Genomic DNA, 12552 nt, shown 5'->3' on the forward strand with positions numbered 1-12552 from the left:
AATAAAGTGCGCATGCGCAAAACGGCGACATTTTTCACACAGGTTCTCATTGAAGTAAATAAACTATTTGATATGACATATTTTAGAAGAAACTTTATTTCCATATAAAATACATAAATAGAGCATCTGCAGGTGGGTCTACAGGCAAGAAATATTTTACAAATAGCAATTAAAGCACGTAATTATTTAGATATTAAAGAGGATGTGGGACAAAATGAGACAGTGGCTTTTGAGCATATTTTGCCTTATATTATAAAGTGGTGAAAATATTAAATGCATACCAAAACTGTTTTGTTTCTAACTAGCAGAAATATCTCTCACTTGTGATCGATCTCCTGGCATGACCACAATTCTTTTAACTTTATTTCTTACATCATGGCAATCTTAAGTTACACTTGAGGCAGCCATACATTTTGTAGAGATAGTAAGGGGCTTTTAACCATGTAACAACATGCTAATTGTATCCCAATGTATGTGGGGGAAGTCAGCCCCTTACACACCAGCCTTTTCCCCACCAGTCCTTCTTGGCACAGTCATGTTCCCATACAGTGGGGCAAGGGCTCACATAATCGCTAGGACGGCATTCTCATGCAAAATAATCCAAACCATATCAGCTGTTAATGGCACAAACCACATACAGGAATGCATGACTGAAGGGTTCCTTTGTGCTTTTCATTCTATATAGGCATCTTTTTTATGTTTCCATAATGTGGACTAAAGCCTCTAAAACATCTGTTTGATATGGAACTTAAAATAATAAAAAATACAAAAACATTCAACAGAAATATATGCACAGCAGTTTATACAAGCTATCCTGCCGACGCTGAAGCATCAATACACCATTTCCATTTTTCCCACATTCATTATAAATTCTTTCTGTTTTTGTTTGTTAATGGATATGTTGTAGAAAAAAAAGAGTAATTCCTTGAAGATATCACTTTAAAATATATGAGCTCTAAGATATTGCATCTGACCTCTGAAATGATCTCTATGACCCTTCGCAGGCTAACCACCAAACACGTAAAAATAAATCTCTATTGTTTAAATCCATAGCAAACGTACCATACATGTATACAAGCCTTGTGAAGAAAGGTGATGATTATATATATATATATATATATATTGCAATGTCCTATGGGAACAGAGGGTTTCTTGCAGTGTAAATGTCTACGGGCTGTGGAGCAAGGTGGCTGTAGGGTCGGCGGTGAAAGACCTCCTGAGGGCTCTATGCAGGGGCGGTCTTGAAGGTGCTCCAAGCATGGAAGCAGCGTGTAAAGCAATGGGGCTCGTTGCCCTTGCGCACCAGTCTGAGCTTCCTCGGGTGCTCCGTATCCTTGGACCTCATGTGCTGGATGTAGACCTGATACAAATGACAGGTAGATAGCATGTCATATTCCCAAGTGTATTGAACAGCTGACTTGTTTTCAGTGTACAGTTTATTAGGTCTGTTGATGTTAAAATGTTGACCGTTTGATCTCACCTGACAAGCTTTCAGACTTAGTTTGATTTCCACTTGGCTGGTTTGGGTGCCCACCCACATGTAAACCTGGAAGGAAATAAGAAACACCGTGGCATCATCAAATCCTCAAAATGAACAGTGTTCTTGCATCTTTTTATATTCACACTTAAAGAAAGACGAAACAAAGACATAGACAAAAAGACTCACGAACAAAGCTAGATAGACAATACACTTGCACTGCAAACACATTGAGTGACTTGTGGGCCAAAACATCCTCTTTCCAAAGAAACTTTATACAATGCAGATGAATTCTGAATCAGCTACATGATAACATCACCCCCAGAGAAAAGTTTACCTCTTTTCCATTGTCCAGAAGCATAATGTCATCATCAGCAAGGTCATCTTGACAAAAGTCCGAGCACTTCTCAGATACAGCAAAGTATCCCTTTTCATTGGAACACCTTAAGCATGCAAGTAAACAGACAAATAATCAAGGCCAGACACTTTTTTTGCCTTTAAAATCAACATCACCAAATTGTGAAAAAAAAGAGAATTAATAGGATACCAACCTAAAGAGTCTTGCGTATTTCATGTAATCAGCATCCTCATCATAAGGCTTTTGTGAGCCAATGCCAACCCAGAAGAAGTTTTCAGGCTCTTCTCCCTCGTTTATCACCTAGCAATGATTAGAATGGTGACAGGTCAGCACTTGTTTTTAATATTTTCTACCGAATGTCTTCTTAAAAAGATGGTTAACTCAATCAGCTTTGTTGCTGATTATTCATTTTACCTGCTTACTGTAGGTGTCATCAAACATGCAGTTCATGATGTCCTCAGCGAGTTTGGCTTCATCTGGGTCTGCAGCTCGGCCAACCCACGTGTACACTATTCCCTGGTTGTCTGTGCTCTCAAATGGCACCTGCAGAAAGCCAAACAAACAGCTATTGGACACTGGTTATTGTTATAAATGGTTAACAGGGCATAAGCACAAATATAAACATACCTTCAATATGAAGCAGAATTCTGAGTTGAGGTTGCTTGAATCGGTGAGTATTTGAATCGTCCTGAAATTCAAAAACAGGATATTAACACTGTCCATTCATAACAGAAAGGAAAATGTTTGGCAAACATTTTCTACTTAGACCAAGATTTACTGCTCAACTATCACTGGTAACTAGCCAGTTAGTAAAGAGTAGCTTATGGTTACCTAGTACACAGGGCACTGCCATTCGTCCTGATGTGGTACAGACTTGGCTGGACATTGTCCACCTTTAACTTTCTCTTCCCTTTATGGATGATGAACTTCCTCTTGAAGTGAGAAAGAAACTTGAGGTTTTCTTGCTGTTGGGTCATTCTGACCACCTAGAATAGAGAAAGATCACATTACTCCAACCCAATCCAAGAGTCATCAGAAAATAAAGATTAACCATTCTACAACACACCCCCTAGTCTGATCTCTATGATCACTGCTCAAGACAAAAAAACAAACAAAACAAAAAAAAAAAACCACTGGGATGATTGAAAAGGGGACACACACACACCTCCAGCTTGCCGGGAAACAAACTCTCAAACTTCTTCTGCAGGCTGAAGGTGAATGTGAGCCAGCCCATGTTGGAGGCCTCCCTGCCTTGCCAGAAGTACACCACACACTGGAAGTCCTCTTCCGGCTGCTTCTCCTCATCATCAGCATCATCTTCCCCTTTCTCCTTCTTCTTCTCTTTCTCTGCATCATCCTCGTACTCAACAGGCACCCAGTACCTGGGCAATCACCAGAATAAAAACATCAATTTATCACCGTCTATTGACAACCAAAAAGTAGAAGTTGCAACTTAGACGATGGTTATGCACTCTTGACTTAAATCCACAGTACACGATTCTGGTACAATGTTATTGCTATTAGAGCTCGCAAGCTAATCAAATCACATCCAGGTCCTGAGTCACTTGGTTTGCGTATTGGATTAGAATTGTGGACTGCAGGACAAAAGCAGGACAAAAGAAAGCCATGTTTACCTGCATAGGAACACATAACAGTCCTGGGTATGAAAGTGACCAAACTCTTCCTCTGGCAAGCGCGCAAATTTCTTCCCTTCCAGAACAAAACCTTCCATTCCATCCAAATCTTCATTCCATTCTTCCATCATCGTCTCAGCCTGAGTGAAGAGATAAGAATTAAAAGCGAAGACTAGCGGCTTGAACACACTGCCTGCGTTGCGTGTTTACATTTGGTTTTCATGCAGCCAATAAAAAGTTTCAAATCAGTGTATTGGGAATAAACCGGATATGCATGCGTCTTGTAAGCACCTTATTCTGATTGAAATAAACCGAAAAGGCCATATTTGGTTTAGTAATAAACCGTTTGCACACCCTAGCATATGCCTGTTTTAAACGGAATATCGGGTCATGAAAACACCTTAAACAGAATATGCTCCCAGAATGTTGTAGGCCTGCGCATGCTCAATTCACAAAGAATGCCTATTTTCAGGCTGCGTCGCCGACTTATTCGGAATAATAATATGTAAACAGGAATATGGCCAAAACGTGACATTCTACTTGCATGTAAACAGGTTAAACGGAATATTGACATAAACGGAATTTGGGCAATAAACTGATTCAAAAACGTTTATTCCCGGCATGAAAATGTGATAAATGTAAAATGTCAGAACACTACATCAAAATACCGGTTCTTGATTGGTTACCTCACTGAGGGGCATTGGGGGCTGTCTAGGAAGAAACAGGGCTGTCAGGTCTGCCTTCATCTGATCCTTCTGCTCGGCATCCTTCTTCACCTTACCAGACAGGTTATCTTTCTGTTGGACACTTTCAGCGTTCCTAGTATAGTCCACCTTCAGCACATCATCCCAGTTCTTGAATTTGGACTTGAACACCTTCAAAGTGGGTTTGAGGTGACAAAAAATAATGAATGAATGAATTTTGACAAACAGTGAAACCACTGCCTCAATACACAAATATCAAAACACCTCCACATAGCCATAGATGTGTTAAACTCTTTTTTTAATCTGAAGAATATAATAAACAAAAAAAGCACTGGTTTAACATTTTCCTGTTAGGTTGAATTGTAGTTTTTGTTTTTCATTTTATTGTTTGATCAAGTATTGTTTCTTTTTCCTTCCTCTGTCTCACTGATGACATAGTTGCAAAGTATCAAATGAAAGAATACTATGAAATCTCATGTCATTCTTAAACCAGGGGCTTACCTGGTTCTCGGTCCCCTCCAGGTTCCGGATGACCACAGCGTGTTTGGGCCGGTGCAGCATGCTACATAACTCCTGTCCCAGTTTCAGCGCAGCTGCTCTGACCAGCCTTGGAGATTTGCGTCCGATCCATATGAACACGTCAGACCAGCAGTCCAGGATGTAGACTCCTTTGGTGTCCAAAAGGCTTTGCAGCTGGAAACGACAGCAAGAGAGTGAGTTACAATGGTCACAAACATAAACACAGAGCAAGAGATACATGATTTACTTATTATTTTAATTAGCATTATTTTTTTTATTTATTACTATTATTATTGACTACATTGACTTGAACTACATTGACTTTATAGACCAGTTAGAAGATGTTTACCAGTCTGAGCTCAGGAATGACATCCAGTTTGAGCTTGTTTTTGTGTTCCACAGAGAGCTTGTAGTTGATCTGGGGAAGCTCCAAGTATCCCAAGCCCAGTCCAACCTAACATAACAACAATTGTTTTCAACAAGTCTAATAATTCACTAGAACTTAATTCTAAATTTTGATGGGGTAAACAAGGTGTAAACAGGGCTCAAAGTGAGGAAAATGTATGTGCCTGAATTTATCAGAAAGTTGTTATATAAAATGATCTGTTTTCAAATCTTTAAATGGCCTGGCCACGCCGAGTGCCTGAAAACTTTGAGCTCTGTGTGGATCACAAGAGAGCACAGAGAGCTCCAGACCTTGTAAAGTTTGGGCCGAATTGGAGCAAAATCGTCGGGAACATGCTTCTTGATCTCCTCGGGTTGACCTCCAAGTGGTTCCCAAAACTCAGGGGGCTCTGCATTCTGCATAAGTGTTGTGATCTCAGCTTTGCTCTTTCTCTCATTCTTGTTGATCTTTTCTGCAAATAATCTGTTGGGACACAACAATGATGCAACTGTTCCACGATGATGGAAAACTAAGCACAACTATAGGTTTCAGTGATTTAACATGGCTGTCTAGGTTAACTGTCTACAAAACAAGGTGGACTCAACTGGTATGTGACATGTCTGATGACACAATATGGTGTTAACACTGCGCTATGGCTTCACTTCTCAGGTAAGATCAAATTGCAATTGCAAATTTGCAATAGTTGATATTTTTTTAATAAATGGAACATCAATGTTGATGTTCCATTTATTAAAAAAATATCAACTATTGCAAACAACACAGTATATTAGTGGAGACATAATATTACATTGATGGTGCATAGAAATCTGATGCCGAAAGGATTGTATGGCAAATCTTATTTGTGTTTATACTCGCATTGAGGGTCACTATTGGTGGAAGCATTGGAGACCACAACAGAGGTATTGTCACAGCTTAGTTCGGGGCCTACCTGGCTTTTGTGGTGCCACTAAGTGTGGCATTTGCACCTCTCCACACAAAGAGCTCCAAGCCAGCGTCCAGCAAGAAGACAAACCTGAGACAAACAAGGCATGTGATAAGCATGATAAGGGCTTCAAAGCCACAAGGACCAATGGGCAGCCTTGTTTACAGAGGGAAGGATTAGAGATAGTCAGGGGCTTACCGTGGGTCGAGGGAGGATGCCTTAATAGGGACAGATTCCAATCTGATATTCTTTTTTCCATACACCCGGTACAGCCTGTAGTCAAAACAAAGCTTAAGGTGAGTAACAGTGGAACGTGCCCTGCACCTGTTCCATCTTAAGTCTTCAAGCAACGTTTCCCCCTCACCTTGTTGGGTACTGCGTGTCCTCAACAGTGTAGAATCCACTGGCAGTTCCTCCCTCAATGTATGAGATTTCATTATCAAACACCTGCGGGTTACAAGCATGTAAATTGAGTTTACTCAACTAGGTCAATAATCATTCTAAACTACACAAAACCACTGTGTTATCAGAATGCTCTACAGCCAGAAATAATATATGGCAGAATGCCAAACCATTACTTCCTGGAATAATGTACGAGAACAGCGGTCACAAAAGCGGAAGAAAACTTTGATGACTGTGTGCAATACTTTTCCTGTAATATCTTTACATTTTGGTCACCAACAATATTAATGGGGAATCAGATGTTTTGGTTTACATTGGCCGCCACCTGAATAAGGCGAATTGATAGCTAAGGTCCCTACAATACAAACACACCGATAGATAAGCAAATAACCTAAACAATAGCTGAAAGCAATCCCTTGTTTTGGGGTTTTCTAGCTTCCTCAGAATAGTCGAAAAGGGAGTCACTATGCTTACTGCATTGAACTCCTCACTCTCATCTCCCATTTCCTCACGGATTGTCCGGCATTCCGCTCCCAGGTAGTTGCGCAGATTGACAGCGTGGATGGCAGAGCCGGCCTTTTTGTCCAAAGTAGCCTCCTGCCCAATCCAATAGAAGATCTGCCAGTTCAAGGCACCATTGTCATCCAAGCTTGTCTGGAAAACAAACAGAGAGAACATGAAAACATGTTCCCAATTTTGAGAAGATAAATACGTGTTCAATACATGTTAAAGACTGGGTGGTGGGTCCAACCTTAAGCACAATGTAGGAGTCAGCTTCGTAGAACTTTCCATGGAAGGCCTCTTCCACCTGCATGGGCACAAAGTTCTCAATCTGCCATATTTGGACGCCAGGTATCTGACCAGCATCTTCAGTGAAGAACTCAGAATAGTCAAGGTGAGGCTTCTCCAGCTGCTTGTCCCAGCGCTTCGTCTTCAGGTCCCCATATTTCATATCCCCGTTTTCCTGATGATACGCAAGAGACCAAGGTCCAACTTTAGTGGAAATGCACTTCATGTAGTTATGTTCATACAACATACTTGTGAGGATATCTTTTCTGGAATTAACTGACAATTAATTCCAGATCCTTGGTGTCCTTGGTGCTATTTGTGCTAAGCAACAATGACATTCTTAAAATATCTTAAAATAGGGGCCTTATAAAGGTGGACTTGCATCAGCAATGTTCTACTTCATTTTTCATATCTCAAGGCACACGAAAGTTAGGCTTAGGTAACTGCACTGCATGTGTGCTGAGCGTGCTGAATATTCTTACCTCAATGGATTTGTTCTTTTCCTGGGCCACGTCCGACATGCCCTTCAGCACCTGCTTGGCCTGGTCATCCTGGGCTGAGTCCTTGCGTCGCCTCAGTCTCATCTTCCTGGCGAGTGGATCTCGCTGACTGGTTCCTATACATGCAACAGGCATAACAGGGTCAGACACCATCAGGATAGGGGGAAAAAATATTACAAACATTGCCAGCATGGGAGGTCACCTGCAGGTGTGTGTGTCACACAAGAGAGATAAAGATTAATTTAAGAACAATGGCAGTTAAAACTCAAAAAACCTAAACAATACCTCCACCTGCTGCAGCCACAGTCGCCGGTGAGGCTCCAGCCAAACGCAGCTGGTTCTGCAGGGAGAAGTCAATGTTGTACCACTCAGCTGTCCGATCCACTGGCTTGGGAGGCATCACCAGGTTAGGATTCTCTCGGACATCCAGAACCTATAAACAAGATTTAAGTTACACACTAGTCCATAAAACCTGGAGAATAAAGTACTTCAGAACAACTACCATTTTCTGTTTTGTTTGCTCTAATCTCAGGGAATACCATCACCAACGTTGTTCAAAGTTGCATGAGCATCTATCTCAAAATCTCAATTTCCATGTAACATAAGCAAACACAACATACAAAGAGCTCTACAAACAAAGAGAAATAACAGAGAGGAAAGATGTTGCACCATCTCTTGATGTTTATGAGGCAGGTGATGTAATTAGTGGGCAAGAGAAATAACACAGGTATGGGCTTTTTTTGTAAGCCTCCAAGTGCCCTAAGAAGCTGTTTAAAAGTTTTGATCACACTTACTTCCAAATCAGTAAGGAAATGGATAGCCTCTGGCAATGTCACAAGGCGATTCTTGTTCAGCACAAGTTTCTTCAGCTTGCCGCACCTATTGCAGAGATTAATGCCATGTGTCAACACAGGAAAATACACCACATCTAACTGTACAACATCTCCGAAGATAAAGCATCAGAAACACACACCTGCATAACCCTTCTGGTACGAGCTCCAAGTTATTATTAGCGGCCATGAATTCCACCAGGTTTGACAGCTTCCCAACTCCAGATGGCAATCCATCGAAGTCAAGCTTATTAGAGTTCACATACAGCTTCTTCAACTTGGCCAACTTGCAGATGGCAGACTGTGAATGAAGCAGACAAGGAGAAAAGGACATCTCTGGAAATTAGGTAGAGTAGTCTCACAAACCTGAATGATCTTACGATTCAATAGCAGCCCTTCTAGCACTGTAATCTGGCCAACTACAAAGTATTACTGACAAATAATAAGCTTGAAATCTGGGCATGCTGTTTCAAACATACAAAAACAGCAAGGATGGTCATTACCGGAAGTGAAGTGAGCTGATTTCTGGAAAGGTTTAGTGTCTCCAGCTGTGTCCACTGATCAATGCATAAGGAGAGCTCAGAGATCTGATTGCTGCTCAGGTTGAGGCGCTTCAGACTGGCCAAGGAGTAGAGGCACTCTGGTACCCTAGTCAGGTCATTACAGGACAGATCCACATCTGGAAATAAGGGACACACACACACACAAGTCACAGGTTGGTACCATACTCATTCTTCATAGCATTAGCAATTTAAGTGGAATGAATGAACTCCAGTGAGTGATTGCTATTGTTCTCCTGATTGCATGCAATTCAATGCATCCAACAGTTGTACTGTATGCGAACATTCATTACCCATTAATACCCATGAGTCAATGCTGCTGTAATACAATGCTATCTACATCCACCATATGTGCACACCCCTCCCCAAACATAATGATCAAGGGTTAGAGATCAACATTGAAATGTCCTTGTGAATAGCTTGTGAGGCCATTGTTACATGTAAAATATGTCCAGTTTCAGCCTAGATCTGATTTTATCTTTCTGCATTCAGTTCATGGCAATGGCATCAGGTTCCTGTTACAACCACTGAGAGGAATTCTGGCTCAGCATGATTTCAACATAATGGTCAGCAGACCAGGTTGGGGTTCTGCTTTAGCCTATTTCACGCCCCACTCAAATAACATGTTTGTATATACCTGCTAAATTAGCAAGGCCTTCTAAACTGGTGGGCATGTTGCTTTGAGTGCGTTGCGTGTTTCTCAAATGTAGGGTTTGAAGAGCAACCATGGCTGGCAATTGTCTGTTCATAAAAAAGAAAGACCGAATCAGTAAGGCATGTTTTCAACAAATAACACATGCTTTTGTAGCATGCTAATAACTAGCTGTATATCAACAATGGCTCTTATTTACCTTAACTGGGCATGCATAAGAGGATTGTTGTTCAGTATTAACGTCTGCAAGTGAACCAAACGTCTCATCTGGGGAGGCAGGCTATCTAATTTATTGTCACTTAGGTCCAAGTACAGCAGGTCGGTTAGGTTAATGAACAGCTGGTTTGGTATGTTGTCAATGCTAGAGTAGAGGGGGAAAGGAGAAAATAATAAGTTAAAAGGGAAATAGTAAATACATCGAAGTACAGAGTAGTCATGACCGACATGATAACCATGTCTATCAGGTAGGTTGTTGTTTCTCACCCATTGTGACTGAGGTTAAGAACCAGCATATTCCTGGAATTCTCCAGGTCCCTTGGAATTTCAGTCAACTGGTTATAGCTCAGATCCTGAGAAGAATATAAAATGGCTTAATCCTTGTGCTATGTCTCTAATCCAAAAAAAGCATTTCACAGTATCAAGGCTTAAAAAGCAAGGAAAATGTCTGTACCTCAAGTTATCAAAACAGCAGTCATATACAATGTCCTATTTTCAAATCGTAACGGCCCAGCCCACGCCTGAATTTAGGCACAGTGCCTGAATAGTTTAAGCCTTGCAGTATCTTTGTTATAAATAGACTGGGTTATACATCTGGCTATTCCTCCTCACACAGAGGCGTCCTCATAAAATCAAAGGGCGCAACAAGGGCAATGAAAACAGGCAACTGAGAAGTTGCACACTTAACAGATTAACAAGTGGTGTTCCAAGACAAAACCCCAGTATGTGGTAAAAGAAAGGGGGAATGTTTACATACCAGTACCGAGAGGTCATCCAGCTGAAAAATATCATCTGGAACTCCTGTGTTCTTTAAGTTGTTTGCTCTTGCCACAACAGCCTTGGGTGTCAAAAAAGAGGCATAAAATAGGCGTAAAGTTATGAAGACAAGGATTATTATATTAGAACTCGCACAATTCACATATGAGGCTAAACTACACAGATGTGTTGACAAATAATCCATGTCGGCCTAAGATATGCCAAAATGATTATTTCTATTACCCTTAGGTTGGGAAGACTGGAGAGCTCTCCATGTAAGGTTGTCAAGCTGTTGTGACTCACTGACAAATGTTCCTAACAGAAAAAAAGAACCAAAAAGTTATGAAAAGAAAAATAATTAAAATAATGGTAGTAGCGTATTTCAAAATAGCTAAAAATACTGTAATCACCAGCTTCTGGAGGGAGGCCAGCTCCTCTGGAAGATAGCAAAGTCCTGTTCTGTTTAACTTCAGCCATCGCAGGCTGGACATAGATTTTACATGCTCCGGAAAGTAGCCCCCCTGAAATCAAGACATAATGGTTAGAGTCAAAATAAACGCCGGGACGGCCATTTCTGAAGTTAATGTGCATAGTGGTGACATACTACAAATCAATGGATTGAAACATTCAAGAAAGAAATGATGTCATGCCGTTTCCTGACTCACTTGTGGGTGTGCCTCTAAAGCAACGCTATTTCTTACACTAAGACAAAGACTATAACTTCTCCAACAGGACTTGAGCAGTATCGTGGTAGTGGTTAAATATGCTTAAATATACAGCATTCATAACATGAGGTAGCATAACTACAAAAAACAACGTCCACCAAAGACAACATAAACACAAGACAGGCTGGCTAACATCAGAGACTGCTAACGTTCACACCAACCACACTCAACAATGTTGAGAAACCCAGTTAGCTGTAAATACACAGCTGTTGGAAAGCAGACCTCGAGCTATATTAACCTACTTTGTTATTCTTCGTTAGTTTCTTACTTAGAGCATATCTGCTTATTTAAATGAATAGGATGAACTTATAACAGATCAGCAGCGGCACAAGACAAGGGGTAACGTTAATCAATCAGCTAACATCAGCTAACCGACCAACTTTTAATGTGCTAACGTTATGCCTGTCTTAGCCCAGACACTAACGCTATAAGACAGACGCCAATATAAGTAATATTCCTGAAACAGGCGTCGATATTTACCTTCCTACTATTAAATGACCAATGTCTGAGCAAACAAAACTAAAATGCCTTAAATTGAGAACACTTGTGTTCCCATGCAATTTATGACAGTCGATTGCTACCGCCCTGGCAGCTAGCTAGAGAGCTAGGTTAGGCTTCTAGTTTTACATGATAACTGCTTATATTATGCTATCATAGCTAGCTCATGTTAGCCACAGTTATCAAGCCCTTATGCCTAGCAAGCTAAGGCTAACTAACATTCAGAAGAATACAAAACCTAACCCGACATAAATACAAACTACTAGCTTCTAATCAACCATTTACAAATCAACAAAAGGGCCTTACTTTAAAATCGTTCCCACTTAGGTCTACCCCCCTGATAAAGGGGAGAACTCCTGTAGCAGCCATGACGGATTCAGGTTGACAGACTTTTCAGGCTATTTCTGGTAGTGTTCAAGAATTTGACAAGACCCTGCAGACAGCTGCCGGAAGACACACCCGTTTCTCAAAATGGTACAGTCCGCTTCACCCATAGACAGTAAAAGAAAGGCTTTACCCCATGACTATAAAATAATGTGACCCCAATGCCTAAATGTTTTTGTTTTCAATATCCTCAATAATATGTTTTTCCCTGTTTGAATTA

General features: G+C 40.9%; 1 protein-coding gene across 1 annotated transcript; it reads right to left on the reverse strand.

Moving 5' to 3' along the window:
- Window positions 1-78: 78 nt before the first annotated feature.
- flii (FLII actin remodeling protein) lies at window positions 79-12364 on the reverse strand. The gene is made up of 30 exons (XM_042084991.1): window positions 12255-12364; window positions 11136-11246; window positions 10969-11040; window positions 10727-10807; window positions 10237-10322; window positions 9953-10114; window positions 9739-9842; window positions 9045-9220; window positions 8685-8842; window positions 8506-8590; window positions 7997-8144; window positions 7694-7827; window positions 7174-7386; window positions 6897-7076; window positions 6385-6467; window positions 6219-6293; window positions 6027-6110; window positions 5389-5560; window positions 5042-5146; window positions 4675-4866; window positions 4156-4344; window positions 3470-3609; window positions 3001-3217; window positions 2667-2821; window positions 2463-2523; window positions 2250-2378; window positions 2029-2135; window positions 1815-1920; window positions 1481-1546; window positions 79-1360 (listed from the first exon to the last, which is right to left on the reverse strand). The coding sequence occupies exons 1-30, from the start codon at window positions 12315-12317 to the stop codon at window positions 1226-1228; spliced, it is 3789 nt and encodes a 1262-aa protein (XP_041940925.1). The 5' UTR covers window positions 12318-12364; the 3' UTR covers window positions 79-1225.
- Between the last annotated feature and the right edge of the window lie 188 nt (window positions 12365-12552).

The sequence above is a fragment of the Alosa sapidissima genome, chromosome 3, assembly GCF_018492685.1.
Source record: "Alosa sapidissima isolate fAloSap1 chromosome 3, fAloSap1.pri, whole genome shotgun sequence".
Classification (NCBI taxonomy): Eukaryota; Metazoa; Chordata; class Actinopteri; order Clupeiformes; family Clupeidae; genus Alosa; species Alosa sapidissima.

What these genes read in the sequence shown, in the direction of transcription:
- flii (XM_042084991.1), bottom strand. Translation starts at nt 12,317, where the DNA reads ATGGCTGCTACAGGAGTTCTCCCCTTTATCAGGGGGGTAGACCTAAGT. An exon ending in AGGCCTTGCTAATTTAGCAG is followed by an intron (nt 9,221 to 9,738) that starts GTATATACAAAC and finishes CCTTATTTCCAG; the next exon opens with ATGTGGATCTGTCCTGTAAT. An exon ending in TGTGGCTGCAGCAGGTGGAG is followed by an intron (nt 7,828 to 7,996) that starts GTATTGTTTAGG and finishes TTGCATGTATAG; the next exon opens with GAACCAGTCAGCGAGATCCA.